Here is a 17,418-nt window from a genome sequence, read left to right as displayed (position 1 = left end):
CTGACCCATCTTTCTGTTACAGTCATTGGCTCCCTCTTGCAGAGCTGTCTGTCACTGATTCCCCAGAAGGCAAGAAATATTGAGGCTTCCATCTCAGAATTTTAACTCAGTTTTTGAATAAACAATATTAGAAGTAAAAACAATCAGGCACTTGGAATTCTACACCACAACAAACTGCTAATAAGATCAGTGGAATGTGAACTGCAAGAATGCAAGCACGGTCATAAAGAATTAACAAGTAGGACTGGGAATTCAATAGTTTTAAATTGTTAAAAGAGCAGCATAGATCCAATGTTTAGACTTCTTGATCTAATCCAAAGGATCCATTGCACAAGGGAGGTAGTATTTCATCCTCTCCACCCCCATGCATACAAATTAACCTAATCAGAAAGGTTAACTCCATAAACAACATTACCTGCTATCACATGACAAATGAACATTTTAACTTTTACTGTAACAAATCAAATTAAAAAAGATGTAAATCTAAAAAGATTTGTTCTTGTAACAAGTAGAATTTAAAACATTTCTAGGGAATGCAAGCTATGCATTCTGAACTTTAATACCAGGCAATACCCCTAATACACAAACACCTTATTTATACTTTATAAAAACTTAAATGAATAAAACAAAGTTTCCACGGAGAATATAATTTAGTCCAATATGGCAGGAATAAGGCCTTTAAGCACTAGAGAATCAGTATGGAATAGGTTACATTGCTTATTAGAACCATTACTTATTATTTCACTGAATCATAAAATCTTTTACAACTGATTCTTGCAAGCTGAACTGAATGGATAACTATTGTTGTTAGTCGCTTCTTTTGACCACCTATATCTTTTATGAACTCTTGGCAGTAGTTTATCACTTTAATACATTCTCAACTGACATTTAGACTTTTGGGAACTTGCAGTTGAATAGTCTCTGCCATCCCTATGAATCATAATAATGTGCAAGTGAGATTTAGAAAGACACTGTAGAATTTGTAAGCAGGAAAGATAAGAGTCCTACTTTCTTTCTTTCTTTCTTTCTTTCTTTCTTTCTTTCTTTCTTTCTTTCTTTCTTTCTTTCTTTCTTTATTAGATTTGTATGCCGCCCCTCTCCGAAGACTCTGGTTTAGGACCAGATTACCTAAGAGACCGTCTTCTGTCTCATGTAGCCCAGCAACTGGTCAGGTCACACAGGGTCGGTCTTCTCCAGGTCCCTTCGGCCAGGCAATGTTGTCTGGTGGGGCCTAGGGAAAGAGCCTTCTCTGTGGTGGCTTCAGCCCTTTGGAACAAACTCTCTCCGAAGATTTATACTGCCCCCACCCTCCTGGCCTTTCGCAAGGCTCTGAAGACCCATCTTTGATGGCAGGCATGGGGGGGGGGGCTGTGAGTGTTAAGAACTAGCTCTGGCCAATGTCATGAATGGCTAAATCCAGTTGGATGAATGTGGATGATTGTGTTTTTAGGAATAATGGGGATTTAGAATTTTTTAGATTTTTAATATTAGATTTCTCACACGTTTGTATTTGTATTTATTCTGTTGTAAGCCACCCTGAATCAGTTGAGAAGGGCGGCATAGAAACCTGAATGAATGAATGAATAAACTGAGTAAATAAATTTTAGCCTTTTGACAAACTACTGAATTGGATTCAACTTTGTTCAGTTTCAGCTAATACTAAATTGATGTGATGAAAAAATAATTGTTATCCTGAAACATCTCTGAGCCACACTGCTGTAGACAGCATCATGCTTTATAGACGTTTTAAATATTCATCTTTCACATTACCAAATATGTATTATACACAATTTACAGAAAACCAAAAAAATGAAACAGATTTTTGTTATATAAGAACATGTGATAAAGAAATGAATATGTATAATCTATCAACATCCAAAACACAGAAGATAAGTTATACATTTCAATGTTTGTGGTATAATTATATTCATCTTCAAGCTTCCAGTTTCTCACATATTTTACAGAAACTTCAATGCATTTGAATTTCATAATATGCTTTGATGCAACAGATATATAGATGGATAGATAGATAGAAACCTAACATTTCTACATTGGCTTGGAAAACAAGCTGTTTTGAAAAACAAAGAGTAATACATTACCTGAATCATTACGGAGGTAAGATGACATTGCTGGAATAAGACATGATTGACTAAGTAGCTCTAGCAAAACTGATGGAAGGGCACTGCTGTTTTGTCCTCTACTTTCATGGCTGGACTGGATATCTCCATTTGATGTACTGCCTGCAGGATTTATGTAGCTAGCTAGAACCTGAAATTTAAGAAAAAGAAATTAAGAATTTCACTGAGATATGCACATAATGGATATGAACCACAAAGTAGTAGTATTTCTTACTATATGCAGTATGTAGGAAAACTATTTAAAAGTCTCATTTTCATTGCTATAGAAAAATATATTTGATAAAATTAATAAGCATTCTTCATCAATTTAAAAAGCCCATTTAGTGAACAATATAGGCATTCCTGTTTCACTATAGAAATGATCAGATTTAATTAAACCTTATACTTCTATACTCAGAACAGATTCCACACATTAATGTTGGAATGATTTCAATAATGGAAAAAATAGCATTCAATACCAATAAAAGGGCAATTCAGAGTAACTCCAAAATGAAAGATTTACTTTTTGATAAACTGAATGTATATGAATGTTATATTGTTCAAATACCTGTAAAAGACACGTGACATGCTCTTCTTCCAGTCTTTGTTTAGTTAGAGCTTGTTCCACATCCCATCCTGAAGCAGTAGAACCAGTTCCAAATCCAGTGCCTTTAGCCCAGTAAAGTTGCTGTTCTTCTGTTGATGCACTATTGTGTGTGCTTGACATCTGCGGCTAGTTAAAAAAATAATTACACTGCCATTTGGAATTGCATAGATTCACATTCTAGAGCAAAATAGTCAACAAAATCCTACTGAATAAGTGCTCCTTATTTTGGTATCTGGTTTATGGATAAGAAGGGATATGGCTAAAAGCTTGCTCTGCAAAGATTCTAACAGGTTTTTACAATCAGTCCTTATCTATTGTACCTGAACTGTAGGATAACATTTATCTATTTTGCTGATTGTAAATGCTTTACATACTGTATGTGAATAATACAGATCTGATTCTATTGCTTAACAGTGACAACACATACAGTAAACAAAAGTTAAGATAAAAAAAAAGGATCGGCTTTCCGATCTGCTTAGCAAAAATGAGGGTGCAGGTTTCTATTGATATGTCCACCAGACTTGTGTTTCTGAGAAAATACTTCTTTGTTTTCATCTGATGATTCAGAAAGCTAATCTACCTCTCTACCCATCTATCCCATCAATAAATTCAGATAATTTATTGTGTTATGTTAAATAACTCCTTAAATCATTTGTGGTATTAATTGGAAAAATGCAACCTCTCTGGAAGGTTGATCTGAATGACTATTAAGTTCATGAGTATTCTTTATCAATAGCTTTTAGTTTTGAGAATTGTTAATCACAACTTATCACATAAGTAGCAAACATTCTGTTCTACATTACAAAATACTTTGAGTGTACAAAGTTATATTTATTATGTGTCTTTGAAGCAATTATATTGATTTAAAAGCAAGACTCGACAATTTCCATGTTTTTACATTGCCATCAAGGTCTCTATGCACTAATTGGGTCTCAACCTCACAAATAGGGAAAAGGCACATCATGAAAAGCTATGTGAAGCTAGGAAATATTATCAGTCAGTTTTTGGGAGGGGGAGAAAGCCTTATATGAACTGGCAGTTTTTTCTGGAACTCAGACAAAGTTGACATCTTTCCACCAAGTTCCAGGCCACTGAACTTCCAAAAAGTACACAAGGCTTATGTAAGCTTTGATTACCAAAACTGGACATAATAATGCCTTTATAATAAACAAAGAGCTGCTATTAGGAAGACTGAAAGAATTTGGGATAGACATTTCAGGACACGGCAGATAAAAATATTATGTTCAGTAACAATGAATTAATTAAAACTTGTACTCAAAGAACCTGCTGAGAAAGCTTCATGTTGACAGCTTCATTTTGTAAAATAATCTTGAAAAACAATCCTCTAGCAAGCATACTACTGTGGAAATTGATTACTGTACCATCTTTTCAATATCATGCTATTCTTCTGGATCATTAAGCAAAACAAATATTATTTTAAATAACTAGCAATGGTCTGAAATCCATAGAGGTAGACTTATATGTTTAAATAGGTTAGAAAATTGAGATCCTTGTCTTCTAAAAAGAGCTATACAATTAAAACCTGTAAAAGCATTATTAGAGGTATACAAAATTAAGACAGAAACATTAACATTCCAATTTCTCTTTTATAAAAATTTAGAATAATCATTATCCGGAAGCAATTATTTGGGCAGTTAACCATACACAGAACACCAGTGCCAAAATCCTTATAGATATTGATAATAAAAGACATAAAGTTGGATTATTTAAAAAAATACAACATCTTTATAATTTTGAGACCATTATTCTGAAGTCAAACGCACCTCTGTTTGGTTGGAACCAGAATTGGGAACTCTTGGAGCGTGGTGGCTAAGAGCAGACAAACAAGCAAGAATAAGGTGAACTGCACCAATTTCAAGGGCCATTCTCCTCAGAAGTACTCCATCATCAGTAGTCAAAGGCGTAGTGCTAAACAAGCTGCGCAGCACGTGAAATGGAAGAGTTGGAAGAACATTAGCTGAAGGAGACTGGAGAATGTGACCTAAAATAAATAAATAAATAAAACATTTCAATCACAATGGTTTAGCATTATTATTATTATTATTTATTAGATTTGTATGCCGCCCCTCTCCATAGACAAATCTAATAAATTAATAATGCATTAATCTTCAAATACATACATACATATTTTATTAGGTGTCTAAAATACAGTTTTTGTTTTATTATACATTTAAGCGTCGACTGCAGGACCTGTGGAAAGTAATGGAAAATAGATGCACCGCCCTTCCATTACAAAGTGTATCTAGAATATAGTGTTAACATGCTTGAAAGTGCTGCAGCAGGAAAGGAAAGTGCAATCAATAAACTATGTATTTGCTGTAAGGTAAGTAACAATGGCTCTTCTTCCGTTACTAAACCAATTTAATGTTTTCACACATCAGGCCATCATGAGGGTTATACTCTTTGCATGTGACTATTAACCGCTCCAAACTTGACTGTTAAAAATATGACTTAAGCAATCGAGTTGTCGAAGCGTGGAATTCATTACCGGATTCAGTAGTGTCAACTCCGAACCCCCAACATTTTACCCTTACACTTTCCACGGTTGACCTCTCCAGATTCCTAAGAGGTCAGTAAGGGGCGTACATAAGTGCACTAGTGTGATTTTCGTCCCCTGTCCAATTGTCTCTCCTTTATCTCATATATCTTTTCTTCCTTTCATATATATTCTCTTCTATTTTTATATCTTATCTTCTATCCTTTTCTTTATATATATTACTACATGTCTATTCTCTTCAATATGTATTATGTATTGGAAAAACAAACAAACAAACAAATAAAATAAAACTATTGTCTAGAACAGTGTTTCCCAAAGTGTGGTACGTGTACCCCCAGGGGTACGGGAAGAGTTTGGTGAGAGTACGCGTTCAGAAAAAGTTCTGAAATACATCTTGCCTTTTCCAACTTATGTGAAGTTGCTTTTTCAGCATTTGTAGACATTAAGTCGAAAAAAAAGAACAGACTACTGGAAGTGGAACCGCATCTCAGATTAAAATTAACAACCAGGGAACCAAATTATGAAGATCTGTCCTCTCAGCACAAACAATTTCATCCTTCTCATTGATCCAAAAAAATGTTATTTATAATATAACTTTTATTTATATTTTATATGAATAATTTTCGTTTATTATTTTGTGTATGTACCCAAAAAAAAGAAAAAATAAATATATTTTGATTATTATTAAAATACATCCTTTTTTTTTGATGAGGGGTACTAAGCGTTACGAAAATTATAGAAGGGGTACACATATGTCAAAAGTTTGGGAAACACTGGTCTAGAATATAGACCAATTTTTTAGAATGTTTTTATATGGGAATATTTCTTACAAGAGGATAGAATAGATCTTCCCTAAAACCGTCCACAACATTAAAAATTCAATGTGTTGCCTTATTCCTTTGGGAACATAAATTTTGCACATTGCAATTAATATACAAGATTTATTTCCTGTATATGAGTAACTTTATAAAATCAATGAATATATATGTTAAAAGATTTATACCATTATAAACATTTTGGTTGCATCAGACCATCAAATTTTTTTAAAATAATTTTATGCTGAAAAATGCAAAAGCTTCAAGTCGCCATACATGGCCTTGTTACTTTCCTTTCCCAGAAATGAGAAAATAATTGAAGATGTAATAGTCAATTAGACTTTCCATTCGATCAGAACTATCAAATATGGCTAATAGCTTCCATACAAGCCAGAATCAAAGCACCAACTTTAAAAAAATGACACTATTTTGCATGAGAAACTACTGATTGAGAAGGCCTTTCTCATCAAAGGGAGGTGTTCATGTCAGTTGTAAGCTTTCTGGGATCAAACAAAGTCAAGCACATCTGTGCAAAGCTACAGTAGCTGTCACAAAAGTAGCAGCACAATCATTTTATACTTTGCTACAATTATTTATGGGTTTAAGAGATGAATAGTCTTAGTCATAGAATGATGTTTGATCTCATTTATTTTCAAGATGTTCAGTGGGGGGGAAAAAGCTTACTTCTCCCGAAGAAAGCATCTATCAGTGGTTGGGGATTGATGGTCATTGTCTGTAATAGATACCTATAACACTGGGGTTATAGTATTAACAGTGTGTTTTTTGCTATTAAAACTGTCTTGAGCCCAGGGGCAGGACACATCCCTACTTCTTTCCAATATGGAGCCTTGTTCTGTGTATGCAGCCATCAGTAGTGAAACTGAAGAATATCCATCAGAATTCTTGGCACTGGCAGTAACACACAGTAAAACACAGCCCTCTAGGGCTGTGTGCTCTCTCCAATTCTTTTCGTTCTATACAGGAATGATTGAATCTCAAAACATCCCCATGTTAAAATACTGAAGTTTGCAGATGATACAAGAGTGATTTGTCTCATTCAAGACAACAATTAATCTTCATACAGACAGGAAGTTGAACAGCTAGCTTTGTGGTGCAACCAGAAAAATCTTTCTTTCTTTCTTTCTTTCTTTCTTTCTTTCTTTCTTTCTTTCTTTCTTTCTTTCTTTCTTTCTTTCTTTCTTTCTTACTTACTTACTTACTTACTTACTTACTTACTTACTTACTTACTTATTTACTTACTTACTTATTAGATTTGTATGCCGCCCCTCTCTGTAGACTCGGGGCAGCTAACAACAATAGTAAAACAACATATAACAAATCTAATATTTAAAATAATTTAAAAGACCCGAATTTAAAAACCAAACATACACACAAACATACCATGCATAAATTGTATAGGCCTAGGGGGAAGGGAATATCTCAGTTCCCCCATGCCTGACGACAGAGGTGGGTTTTAAAGAGCTTACGAAAGGCGAGGAGGGTGGGGGCAATTCTGATCTCTTGAACTCAAAGCCGAAGAAATGGTGGCGGATTTTAGAAGAAAACCTCCTATACTATCATCTCTTACAATACTGGACAACACAGTATCAACAGTAGAGTCCTTTTCTAGGTTCTATCATATCACAAGACTTAAAATGGAACCTAACATCAAAAACATAATTTAAAAAGCTCAACAAAGAATATTCTTTCTCAGAAAGCTCAAACTGCTTAAGGAGCTACTGATTCAATTCTACAGAGGAATTATTGTCCTGTGCACCTCTATAACTGTGTGGTTTGGCTCTGTAATCAAACAAGACAAACATAGACTTCAATGTATAATTTGAACTGCATAAAAAACAATTACTACCAACCTGCCTTCCACTGAGGATCTGTTTACTGCACGAGTCAAAGAAGGCTGTGAAAATATCCCCTCACATCCTCGACATAAATTGTTTCAACTTTTACCCTCAAAACGATGCTACTGAGCACTGCACGCCGAAACAACTAGACACGAGGACAGTTTTTTCTCAATTGTCATCACTCTGATTAACGTGCTGAAATAATTTCCACAACACTGTCTAATAATTTACTAAGACTATATTACTATTATCCTTATCTTCCTTACTATTATCTATCTCTTCCCACTTATTATAATAACCATGTCGCTTTTATCTTTCAATTATATTGTTTTTGTTTTCTAGTGTGATTTGATAGCTATTAGTAATGTTGACTATCACTATCTTTTTATTCTTGATGAATATATTTTATTCTCCTTATGTACACTGAGAGCATATAAACCCAAGACAAATTCCTTGTGTGCCCAATCACACCTGGCCAATAATTTTATTCTATTCTATTCAGATATGTGATTTCCTTCTGTATGGGGTGGTGATAATGGAGGTGTAGGTAATAGTATTAAGATTACAATTGGAGTGAAGTTTCTGTTTGGGGGAAATCTTGATATCCTTCTTATATTGTTTTGAATTCCATCAAACAATAATTTCTCATAATATGTAAAAGAAAGACATTAATAACAAGCAGAATGGCAAGCGGTCAAGAAATGGGAAATATTTTGGCTACAATCAAGCATGCTTCTGCACACCAATAGAGAGAATATCCACATAGTAACTTTCTGATAACATGGCTTGCACTGTCTCCCAATGTGTGTACTGTATAATATAAGAAAGCTGCAACGCAAACTTAGGGAAGGAAAGCAAAAGCAGATCAAGATTAATTTGACTTATTAATTATGTGAAAGACTGTCTAAACCTGGTTCAGATAAGAAAAAAATAATTTTAATAAGTTCATATAAGAAAAAATAACTCAGATAAAAAAACTTAGGCCAATGTGTAGGTATTTAATTTCTGCAAAGCCACCAATGTCCTTATTTAATACAAAAAGACAGGACAAAGCCAATGATACTGAGGCTGTCAGTTACTGCTATTATTCAAAAATCCATGAGAAGCCCTGGAAACAATAATAATTCATTATTTTCAAAAGGAAATTAATTGTTTTTAGCTTGGAACAATTTTTACCCTGTGCAATGAAGGAAGCATGAAGATATATGTCTTTAAGGACAAGTTTTCAATATCACATGCTTTGCTTCCAAAGCCAGAAAAAATCCCAAATTCCATCGAGAAGCCAGTTTTATCTGTTTCAAATACAGTACTTGTCTAATTGCACATTCAGAATAATTGTTTAGCAGTAGTCCCCAAATATACTTAGTAGTTACAGTACATACTTCCTTCACCGTCATCTGTAACTCCCAGCACCAATCTAAGCAGACACTGGGCATGTTTCCTTTCTTTAAGTAGCACCTCAGCATAGCCTGGGAGGCGAAGAAATAATCCAAAAGCAGCCAAAGAATGAGCAGGTATGGGAGACATAGTTTGGACTGTTGATTTGATTGGTGGCGGTTCTGCTGCAATTGTTTCTGGGGCTTCATAAACCAGTTCTCCTGACTGTTCAATGGTAACCCATTCAAACTGATCACTGTCCTTCTGCTTCTCCTGGGTGGTGGATGTAACCACTGGAGCACTCACCTTCAGAAAGAAAAGAAGATGCTCAATACTATCCTCTAAGATTGACAATTAAAGAGTAAATTTAAGGTGGAAACCATATTGGTAAATAATTCCTTGATTTAATTACAACATTCTTGACAATTGAATAACAATAATTGAAAATTAATTTGACAATCAAGATTTACCAGATCTGCAAGTATTGTTGAAAGTTTCTATGAAAATATCTGCCATGCATTTTAAAAAGTAAGCCATATATTCAAATAAAACATTTATATTTTTATATTTTATTTAAGAGAAAGTAAATATACCAGTAGGAATTTTCTATTACTTCTATTCTATTACTTCTTCCAGTGTTGGAATTTTGAGACAACTCAACACTGTATTTTCTCAATACTTTTTTTTTAACCACATGATGGGGACAGTCAATCTAATATCCATTTACTTTAGAAGCTTAAGAAAACTTAATGAGAAGCTGGCATATTGCAAAACTTTCCAAATCACCTTTACTTACAACAGGAATGCCTCTTGGCCTTAAGATATATTTAGCTCCATAGATGTATTTAGAAAATAGAGGGGAAAAAACAAAGAGCCAATCTGGCATAGTGGTAAAGATGTTGCCTTCAAAACCAGGAGACTGAATTCTTGTCCTGTCTTATGCATAAAAGCTGTTTCGGTAATTTTGGCCCAACCCATCTCACAAGTTTGCTATTGTGAAGGAAGGAGCATTATGTAAATTTCCTGCCTTGAGTTATTTATATTAAACAATAATAAAAATGGAATTTAAAAATGTAAAAAAAGAAAAAAGAAATGAACCTTTACCTATTTAGAAATATAGAAAAAAAATAGCTAGGGTGGTAAAGATTATCTTGGAAAATATAAGGATGATGTAGTGAATCTCAGTAGGCAGACTCATATTTTATGAATAGCAACATACACCATGACAATTTTATGAATTATAAAAGCATTTTAAGGAAACCATTCATAGAAAACATCCTTCTCTTCATCTCAGATATTCAAATATGTCCACCGTATCCATAAAATCACCTGGTCTGTTTAATACAAGGGGTAAATAACTACCGTATTTTTCAGAGTATAAAACCCATCTTTTTTAAAAAAAAAAACCCAAAGAGGGTGAAAACTTGTTTGTGTCTTATACACCAAATGTAATCCCACCCAGCCACCCTTTGGCCTCTGCCTCCCAGCAATTTACCTCCTTGCAACAAATAGTGCAGAGCCTGATTAGCACAAACAAAGGATTATCAGCCTCCCAACCGCCAGATGATTCAGCACAGGCAGGAGGTAAATCAATGTCAAATGTCTATAGAATTGTTCAAATTATTAGATTTATTTTTTAAAGACTGCTTTATTATTGTTCTAGACAACTTAACATAATGAAGCTTTTTAAAATAAATGCTTGATCTCAAGAGGCCCAGTGCTATTAAACTGTATCTTCTTTTAAATAGCAGAGAATAACTATACTTCCAGAAAGACATATCAATTTTAACAGGATCTATAAAAGTATAATCATATAACAGTGTCCTGTTTACTATTATTTATTATTAGTATTAAGATAAGGTAGCTGAGTTAAACCCTGGCTTAGTCATGTTTGCAGTAGATGTACTCCAAATGTACTCACTTTATTCACAATAAAATATACAGTATATATATACAAGGAGTCAAGACGTCGTTTCATGGGGATGAATTATTTTTGACAATGTTTTTCAACCAAATACAAATTTGACTCACAATTCTGAGGATACAGGATTACTTAAATGTAATCTTTTAAACTTTCTTCAGGATTTTCCATTAAAACAGAACAGAACAGAATAGGAGTTGGAAGGGACCTTGTTGGTCTTTAAGTTCAACCCCTTTCTTAGGCAGGAAATCCTACACCACTTCAGACAAATTAGTAAAATCAGTTATCAATGTATGTAAGTTATATTCCAGGGTAAAGTTTCATTTTTTAAATTTTTAAATATATAAATGAGAAAACGGGAATAAATATCTTAGCATGGTAGAATAATTTATTTGGAAATCCAGATAAAATTTAGTAAGAGGATGCAAGAGCCTCTGAGCCTTTCCCTACAAAAACAGACATTAAGAGATCTGGAGGCAGTTTTCAATATTGAATTTCTTATTTTAATTTAATTCAAAGTTAAGAGTTATTTTCCAGTATACATGGAATAAACATGAGTTTGAAATCATGGAATGTATCAATAGCAACATTTACCAATTCTACAATGTGAATAAATAAAACTGAGACAAAATGCTTTAGAACATTCTCAGATTCTGTACCAACAAGCCCTGAATAATTCTAGCTCTTTTAATCGTTATATTAATCCATCTCTATACAAGTAAAATTAACTAAATTTTTTTAAGCAGGGGACACACAGGTTTATAATGTAATAATACCTAACTGGAATATTGATTCCCATGTTTATGAAATGCCAAGATAGAAACAACAATGCACACATTTCAGTACCTTAGCCACCATTAAGCCCATCCATCTGTTCCATTCTTCTCATAGATTTTAAACTTTTAATTAGATAAATTATACACATGTCTTTTGACTTACTTGTTGAATCACATCTGGATAAAGCATAGGAAGTCTTTCTGCAATGAGGGCCAACCCACCCATTCCAGCAAAAACTTGCAACGGGGACTGGAGAGGGCATGCATCAAGAAAAGATTCATCCAGCACTGTATCCATGCATTCTTCAACTGGAGTGACTGCTTCATCTTCAGGGCAAGGTCCCAATAAATCTGCATGCTCTATTTGTGCATAACATAACACACAAAAATAACCAAACTTGTAAAAAAATATTATTAAATAACATTTACTTGGATATTATAGACTTACATAGCCTAGCATACTACCATTTAGATAGAGTATACATTAAGTAGGAGAAGTAAGTTTGGACAAATAAAACGCTTGTATATTTCTGCATAAATAGGCAAAATTATTAAGATGTTTGTCAAAAACTATGAAAAAAGCAATGAGAAGATTCTGAAATTTTATATTTCTGAGGCAAGAGGAAAATGGAAACAACATGGACTGCCATTTCACTTATTCTTGGAATGAAAATAGGGCAGTAAGAAACTCGTTCCAATTTTTGTTTTTGGTGGCTGGAACATTGAAAATGCTTCAAGTTTTCCTCTACTAGAATATATTCAGCTTTTTAAATTGTTGTGGTTAGCTCTGGCCCAGCTCCTGCCCCAAGGACTGTGGATATGGGGGAGACATACACATGCTGCAGGTCTGTTTTGCCCCCGGTGGAATCTGCTGATGAAGGCTCCTCTGACCAAGAAGACATGAGTGACAGGGAGGAGGAGAGTGTGGCAGACAGCTCAGAAGTAGATCAATTATCTAGCTCCTCCTTGGATTCAGAACAAGAGTTAATGATACAGGCACGCATGCGGAGAGCGATGCATAGGCAACAACAACTGAGAGATTATTATCAAAGAAAATGAGGCCACCTGTGGTTGGGTTGGGCTGTGGTAATTAGTGAGGCTGCTATAAATAGCAGCCTGTGGGTTTGGCCATTGTGGAGGATTATCTGATCGTTGTGTTTCGTGACTTTGACCTTTTGGGTGCTGATTTTTCTCCGCTTTGAAACTAAACCAGGGCAAAGTGTGTTTCACTTTGTGAAAGAAGAAGGACTGTGAATTGCCTCACAGCTGCAAGCTAAGTATCTCAGAACTGATAAGGGACTTGTACAAATTACCAGTTTGTTTGGAGACAAGTGCTCTTTGCTATACCAAAAGAGGGCTTGGTTTAAGTGAATTTTCATTATAAAGAACATTGTTTTGAATTTTCAAACGTGTGTGTGTCTGAAAATTGTATCTGTGCATTTTTGGGAGGATTCTACCAGAGAGCTCGACAGAACGTAAATGGAGCTGTTTTGTTCAAGCTTTCCCCCATATTTGATCTAAACAAAAACATCAAAACTCAAAACCTTTTCTAGGATTGAGAAAAATTATGTGTACTGTCTTGAATTTGAAACACCCCATTTTAAGTTCAAAGCCAGCATTCCACGCATGAAGCCAGCTGTTTTTATCATTATGACAAATGCAGAACAAATTATTGAAATTCTTAAAAATTAAAAAAAGGAGGACCCAAGACACTCAAGTATATATATGTGTCCTTCTTTTTTAAATAAATATAAATAAATAAGTTTCAGCAAGTTTCCACATTTATGTACCCTTCAAACAACCAGTGCAAAAACCCCCACAACAGTGCCCATATAAAGCAGCTAATTCTAAGTATACCTTTTTCAGTGTGCAGGCGCTTGAATGAATCTGTTTTTGAAAGGCTAGGGTCTGAGATGACCTTCGAGCCAAGCTTAACTGCCAAGTCTATAGATCGATATCCTTGAGGAAGTTTGCGGTCATACAACAGAGTCAAAAGCTGGGCAAGGGTCATCTCAGGTGGCAGCGGCTGACCTAAATCACATGAAGTTACAAGAAGCTCTAAATCGGTATTTAACTGATAAATTCAAATCATGACTTAAATAAGCAATTATCTTTAACATAATCAATAAGCGGTGTCTATCTTTTTCATTTTCTAAGCAATCAGTTCCTAGTGGGAGCACATCCTTAAGTGTGGTGAAGTTTGCTTCCTCAGATTTTCCAGTAATACTGAAAATAAATCTCTGTTACAGGGATTTATTTGACAACAACAACTGGGACTCGAATTTCCATTGCTAACCCGTGCGATGAATAACTCACACCCAATTTTTTGACCTTTTGCCAAGATCATTAAGTGAACTCAGCTTCTACTACTGACTTTGTCAGAGGTCCCCAATGAATGTTGAAAATGGAAATCACATGACCCTGGAACAGTGAAAATACATGCTAGTTGCCAATGATTAATTTTGATCATGTGACCAGAAGGATACCGCGATAGTTGTGAGAGGACTGGTTATAAGTCACTTTTTTCAGCACCACCATAACTGAACGACTAAAAGAATGATTATAAGTCAAGGGCTTCCTTTATAAAACTACACGTACAATATTAGTCTGGATAAATACTTAAATACTATTATAATACTTGTTTGACAAAATGTGATCAAGACATATTTACCCAAACAGATCACTACATTATATCATATATTGAATCAAATACCGTATATACTCGAGTATAAGCCGACCCGAGTATAAGCCGAGGCACCAATTTTTGCCACAAAAACTGGGAAAACGTATTGACCCGAGTATAAGCCGAGGTTAGAAAATGCAGTGGCTACTGGTAACTTATAAAAATGGAAAACAATAAAATTACATTAATTGAGACATGTTTTAGAATATTTATTTTAAAGAAAACCAGTAAACTAGCTCTGTAAATTTAAAAGAGGGTAAACAAATTAACAATATTAACAATAAATTAAAAAGTAAAAAAAGTAGCTCGATCAGGAACAAAGCTAAAACCTAAGAGTTAAAATCCTTCAAAACTGGATTCCTTCTCATCATTAATTGGATTTACATTATTGTTCTGTTTTTATATATGCTGTGAGCCACCCTGAGTCCTTGGAGAGGGATTGCATACAAATCCAATTAAATAAATAAACAAACAAACAAACAAATAAATAAGTGTATCCAAAGAAGAGCTTCAGCATTAGCTGCTGTGAGGTTATCAGCATAGAAAACCAAATAGATAGATAGATAGATAGATAGATAGATAGATAGATAGATATAGATAGAAAGATAGATAGACAGACAGACAGACAGAAAAATAGATAGATAGATAGATAGAAATAGATACAGATAGATAGATAGATAGATATAGATAGAAAGATAGATAGACAGACAGACAGACAGACAGAAAAATAGATAGATAGATAGATAGAAATAGATACAGATAGATAGATAGATAGAAAGAAAAATAGATAGATAGAAAAATAGATAGATAGAAAGATAGAAAAATAGATAGATAGAAATAGATACAGACAGATAGATAGATGATAGATAGATAGATACAGATAGATATAGATAGAAAGATAGATAGACAGACAGACAGACAGACAGACAGACAGACAGAAAAATAGATAGATAGATAGAAATAGATACAGATAGATAGAAAGAAAAATAGATAGATAGAAAAATAGATAGATAGAAAGATAGAAAAATAGATAGATAGAAATAGATACAGATAGATAGATAGATGATAGATAGATAGATAGATACAGATAGATATAGATAGAAAGATAGATAGACAGACAGACAGAAAAATAGATAGATAGATAGATAGAAATAGATACAGATAGATAGATAGATAGATAGAAAAATAGATAGATAGAAAAATAGATAGATAGAAAGATAGAAAAATAGATAGATAGAAATAGATACAGATAGATAGATAGATAGATAGATAGAAATAGATACAGATAGATAGATAGATAGATAGAAAAATAGATAGATAGAAATAGATACAGATAGATATAGATAGATAGATAGATATAAATAGAAAGATAGATAGACAGACAGACAGATAGAAAAATAGATAGATAGATAGAAATAGATACAGATAGATAGATAGATAGATAGATAGAAAAATAGATAGATAGAAAAATAGATAGATAGAAAGATAGATAGAAAAAGAATTCCTGTCTAGCTCTGCCTCATAACACATTATTAGATCCTATCCAAGCAAGGACAGCAACTACCACAAAATACCATTTTTTAAACAGTTTAAATCCTTTCAAAGGAGGGGGAGGAGAATCTGACAGCAGGGGGCCTTTTTAATCCGACTAAGGGTAATGCAGATAGAGCAAGGAATAGTTACTCACCATTGCTATTTCCCCCTCTCGGTTGGAGCAAATGGCTGCCTCATTTGCTTGAGGCAGGGAGAGGATCTACGGCGTGCCAGAGGGGACAAAAGCTGGTGCCTCCTCGCTCTGGCTCAAGCAATGGCGCCCTCGTGTGGTGACTTTGTCAATGACCCGAGTATAAGCCGAGGCTGTGTTTTTCAGCCCATTTTTTGGGCTGAAAAACTCGGCTTATACTCGAGTATATACGGTAACTGATTCAACTGTAAGTTTAGCCATGAACACTAGATATATTTATAATGCTAAGGTTCCAGGCCTATAGAGACAATTCCATAGGATTATTTCATATAATTAGAAAACTTCTGATTTCAAACCAAGGTTTCTTTATAGTGAATCTGAGAAAATGTGCAGATCCTTGTAAGTCTTCAACCTTATTTTATGTGCCTTGGCATTCTTGGAAAACATGGTCTAATTAAAAAAGAAGCAGAAAACTACCTGGTAGCAGCTTATGATATAGGTGAAAAACAGGAACACTAATAGTTTTACTGGAAGAATCATTTCCTGCGGAAGAGCTGCCTCCTTTATCTGTTACCACTCTCCCTCGTCTTGAAGGTGGACGAGGTGGTGTGGAAGATACAGCCCTTTTTGACTGAGATTTCAAACCTAAAATGAAAATGAAGTGTTACATTTTATAGTTTGCAATGCAACTCAACAGTATTTACACTGATGCTTAAAAGTTAGTGAATCTTTTTAAAATTTTCAATATTTCTGCATATATGTAACCAAAATACTATCTGTTCTCCATACAAGTCATAAAACTAGATAAACAAAACACATTACACTTATTATTTATTCAGGGAAATAATCCAAGGCTAAATATTTGGCAACAGTATGTGAATCTCTAGCAAGATAGTAAGGGAAAATTCAATCAATGGATGATAATCAAGGGTGAGTGTGGCAGAGCCTGCTTTATTTAAAGAACAGATGTCTGGGTGTTCACTATCAAAGCCAATCTTCACAACACAGGTACATGGGAGTATGTCATGGCCTGAACAAAGGAGATATCTGAGGATCTCTGA

At 34.2% G+C, this 17,418-nt stretch overlaps 1 protein-coding gene across 11 annotated transcripts in view; it reads right to left on the bottom strand.

Moving 5' to 3' along the window:
• The window catches only part of BIRC6 (baculoviral IAP repeat containing 6), a 165,159-nt gene that overhangs the window by 46,930 nt on the left and 100,811 nt on the right, over window positions 1-17,418 (bottom strand). For 10 of the 11 annotated variants that reach the window (XM_070734154.1, XM_070734158.1, XM_070734162.1 and 7 more), the window contains 7 exons: window positions 16,835-17,002; window positions 13,848-14,021; window positions 12,154-12,350; window positions 9,299-9,599; window positions 4,509-4,726; window positions 2,686-2,850; window positions 2,100-2,268 (listed from right to left, as the gene is read on the bottom strand). In XM_070734154.1, the coding sequence (XP_070590255.1) occupies window positions 2,100-2,268; window positions 2,686-2,850; window positions 4,509-4,726; window positions 9,299-9,599; window positions 12,154-12,350; window positions 13,848-14,021; window positions 16,835-17,002 (1,392 nt within the window). The remainder of the gene's footprint in view (window positions 1-2,099; window positions 2,269-2,685; window positions 2,851-4,508; window positions 4,727-9,298; window positions 9,600-12,153; window positions 12,351-13,847; window positions 14,022-16,834; window positions 17,003-17,418) is intronic. The other variant, XM_070734156.1, reaches the window with a different exon arrangement.

Source organism: Erythrolamprus reginae, chromosome 1 (assembly GCF_031021105.1).
Source record: "Erythrolamprus reginae isolate rEryReg1 chromosome 1, rEryReg1.hap1, whole genome shotgun sequence".
Lineage (NCBI taxonomy): Eukaryota > Metazoa > Chordata > Lepidosauria > Squamata > Dipsadidae > Erythrolamprus > Erythrolamprus reginae.
The sequence above is the reverse complement of the archived record's forward strand: the minus strand, read 5'-3'. Positions and strand labels throughout refer to the sequence as shown.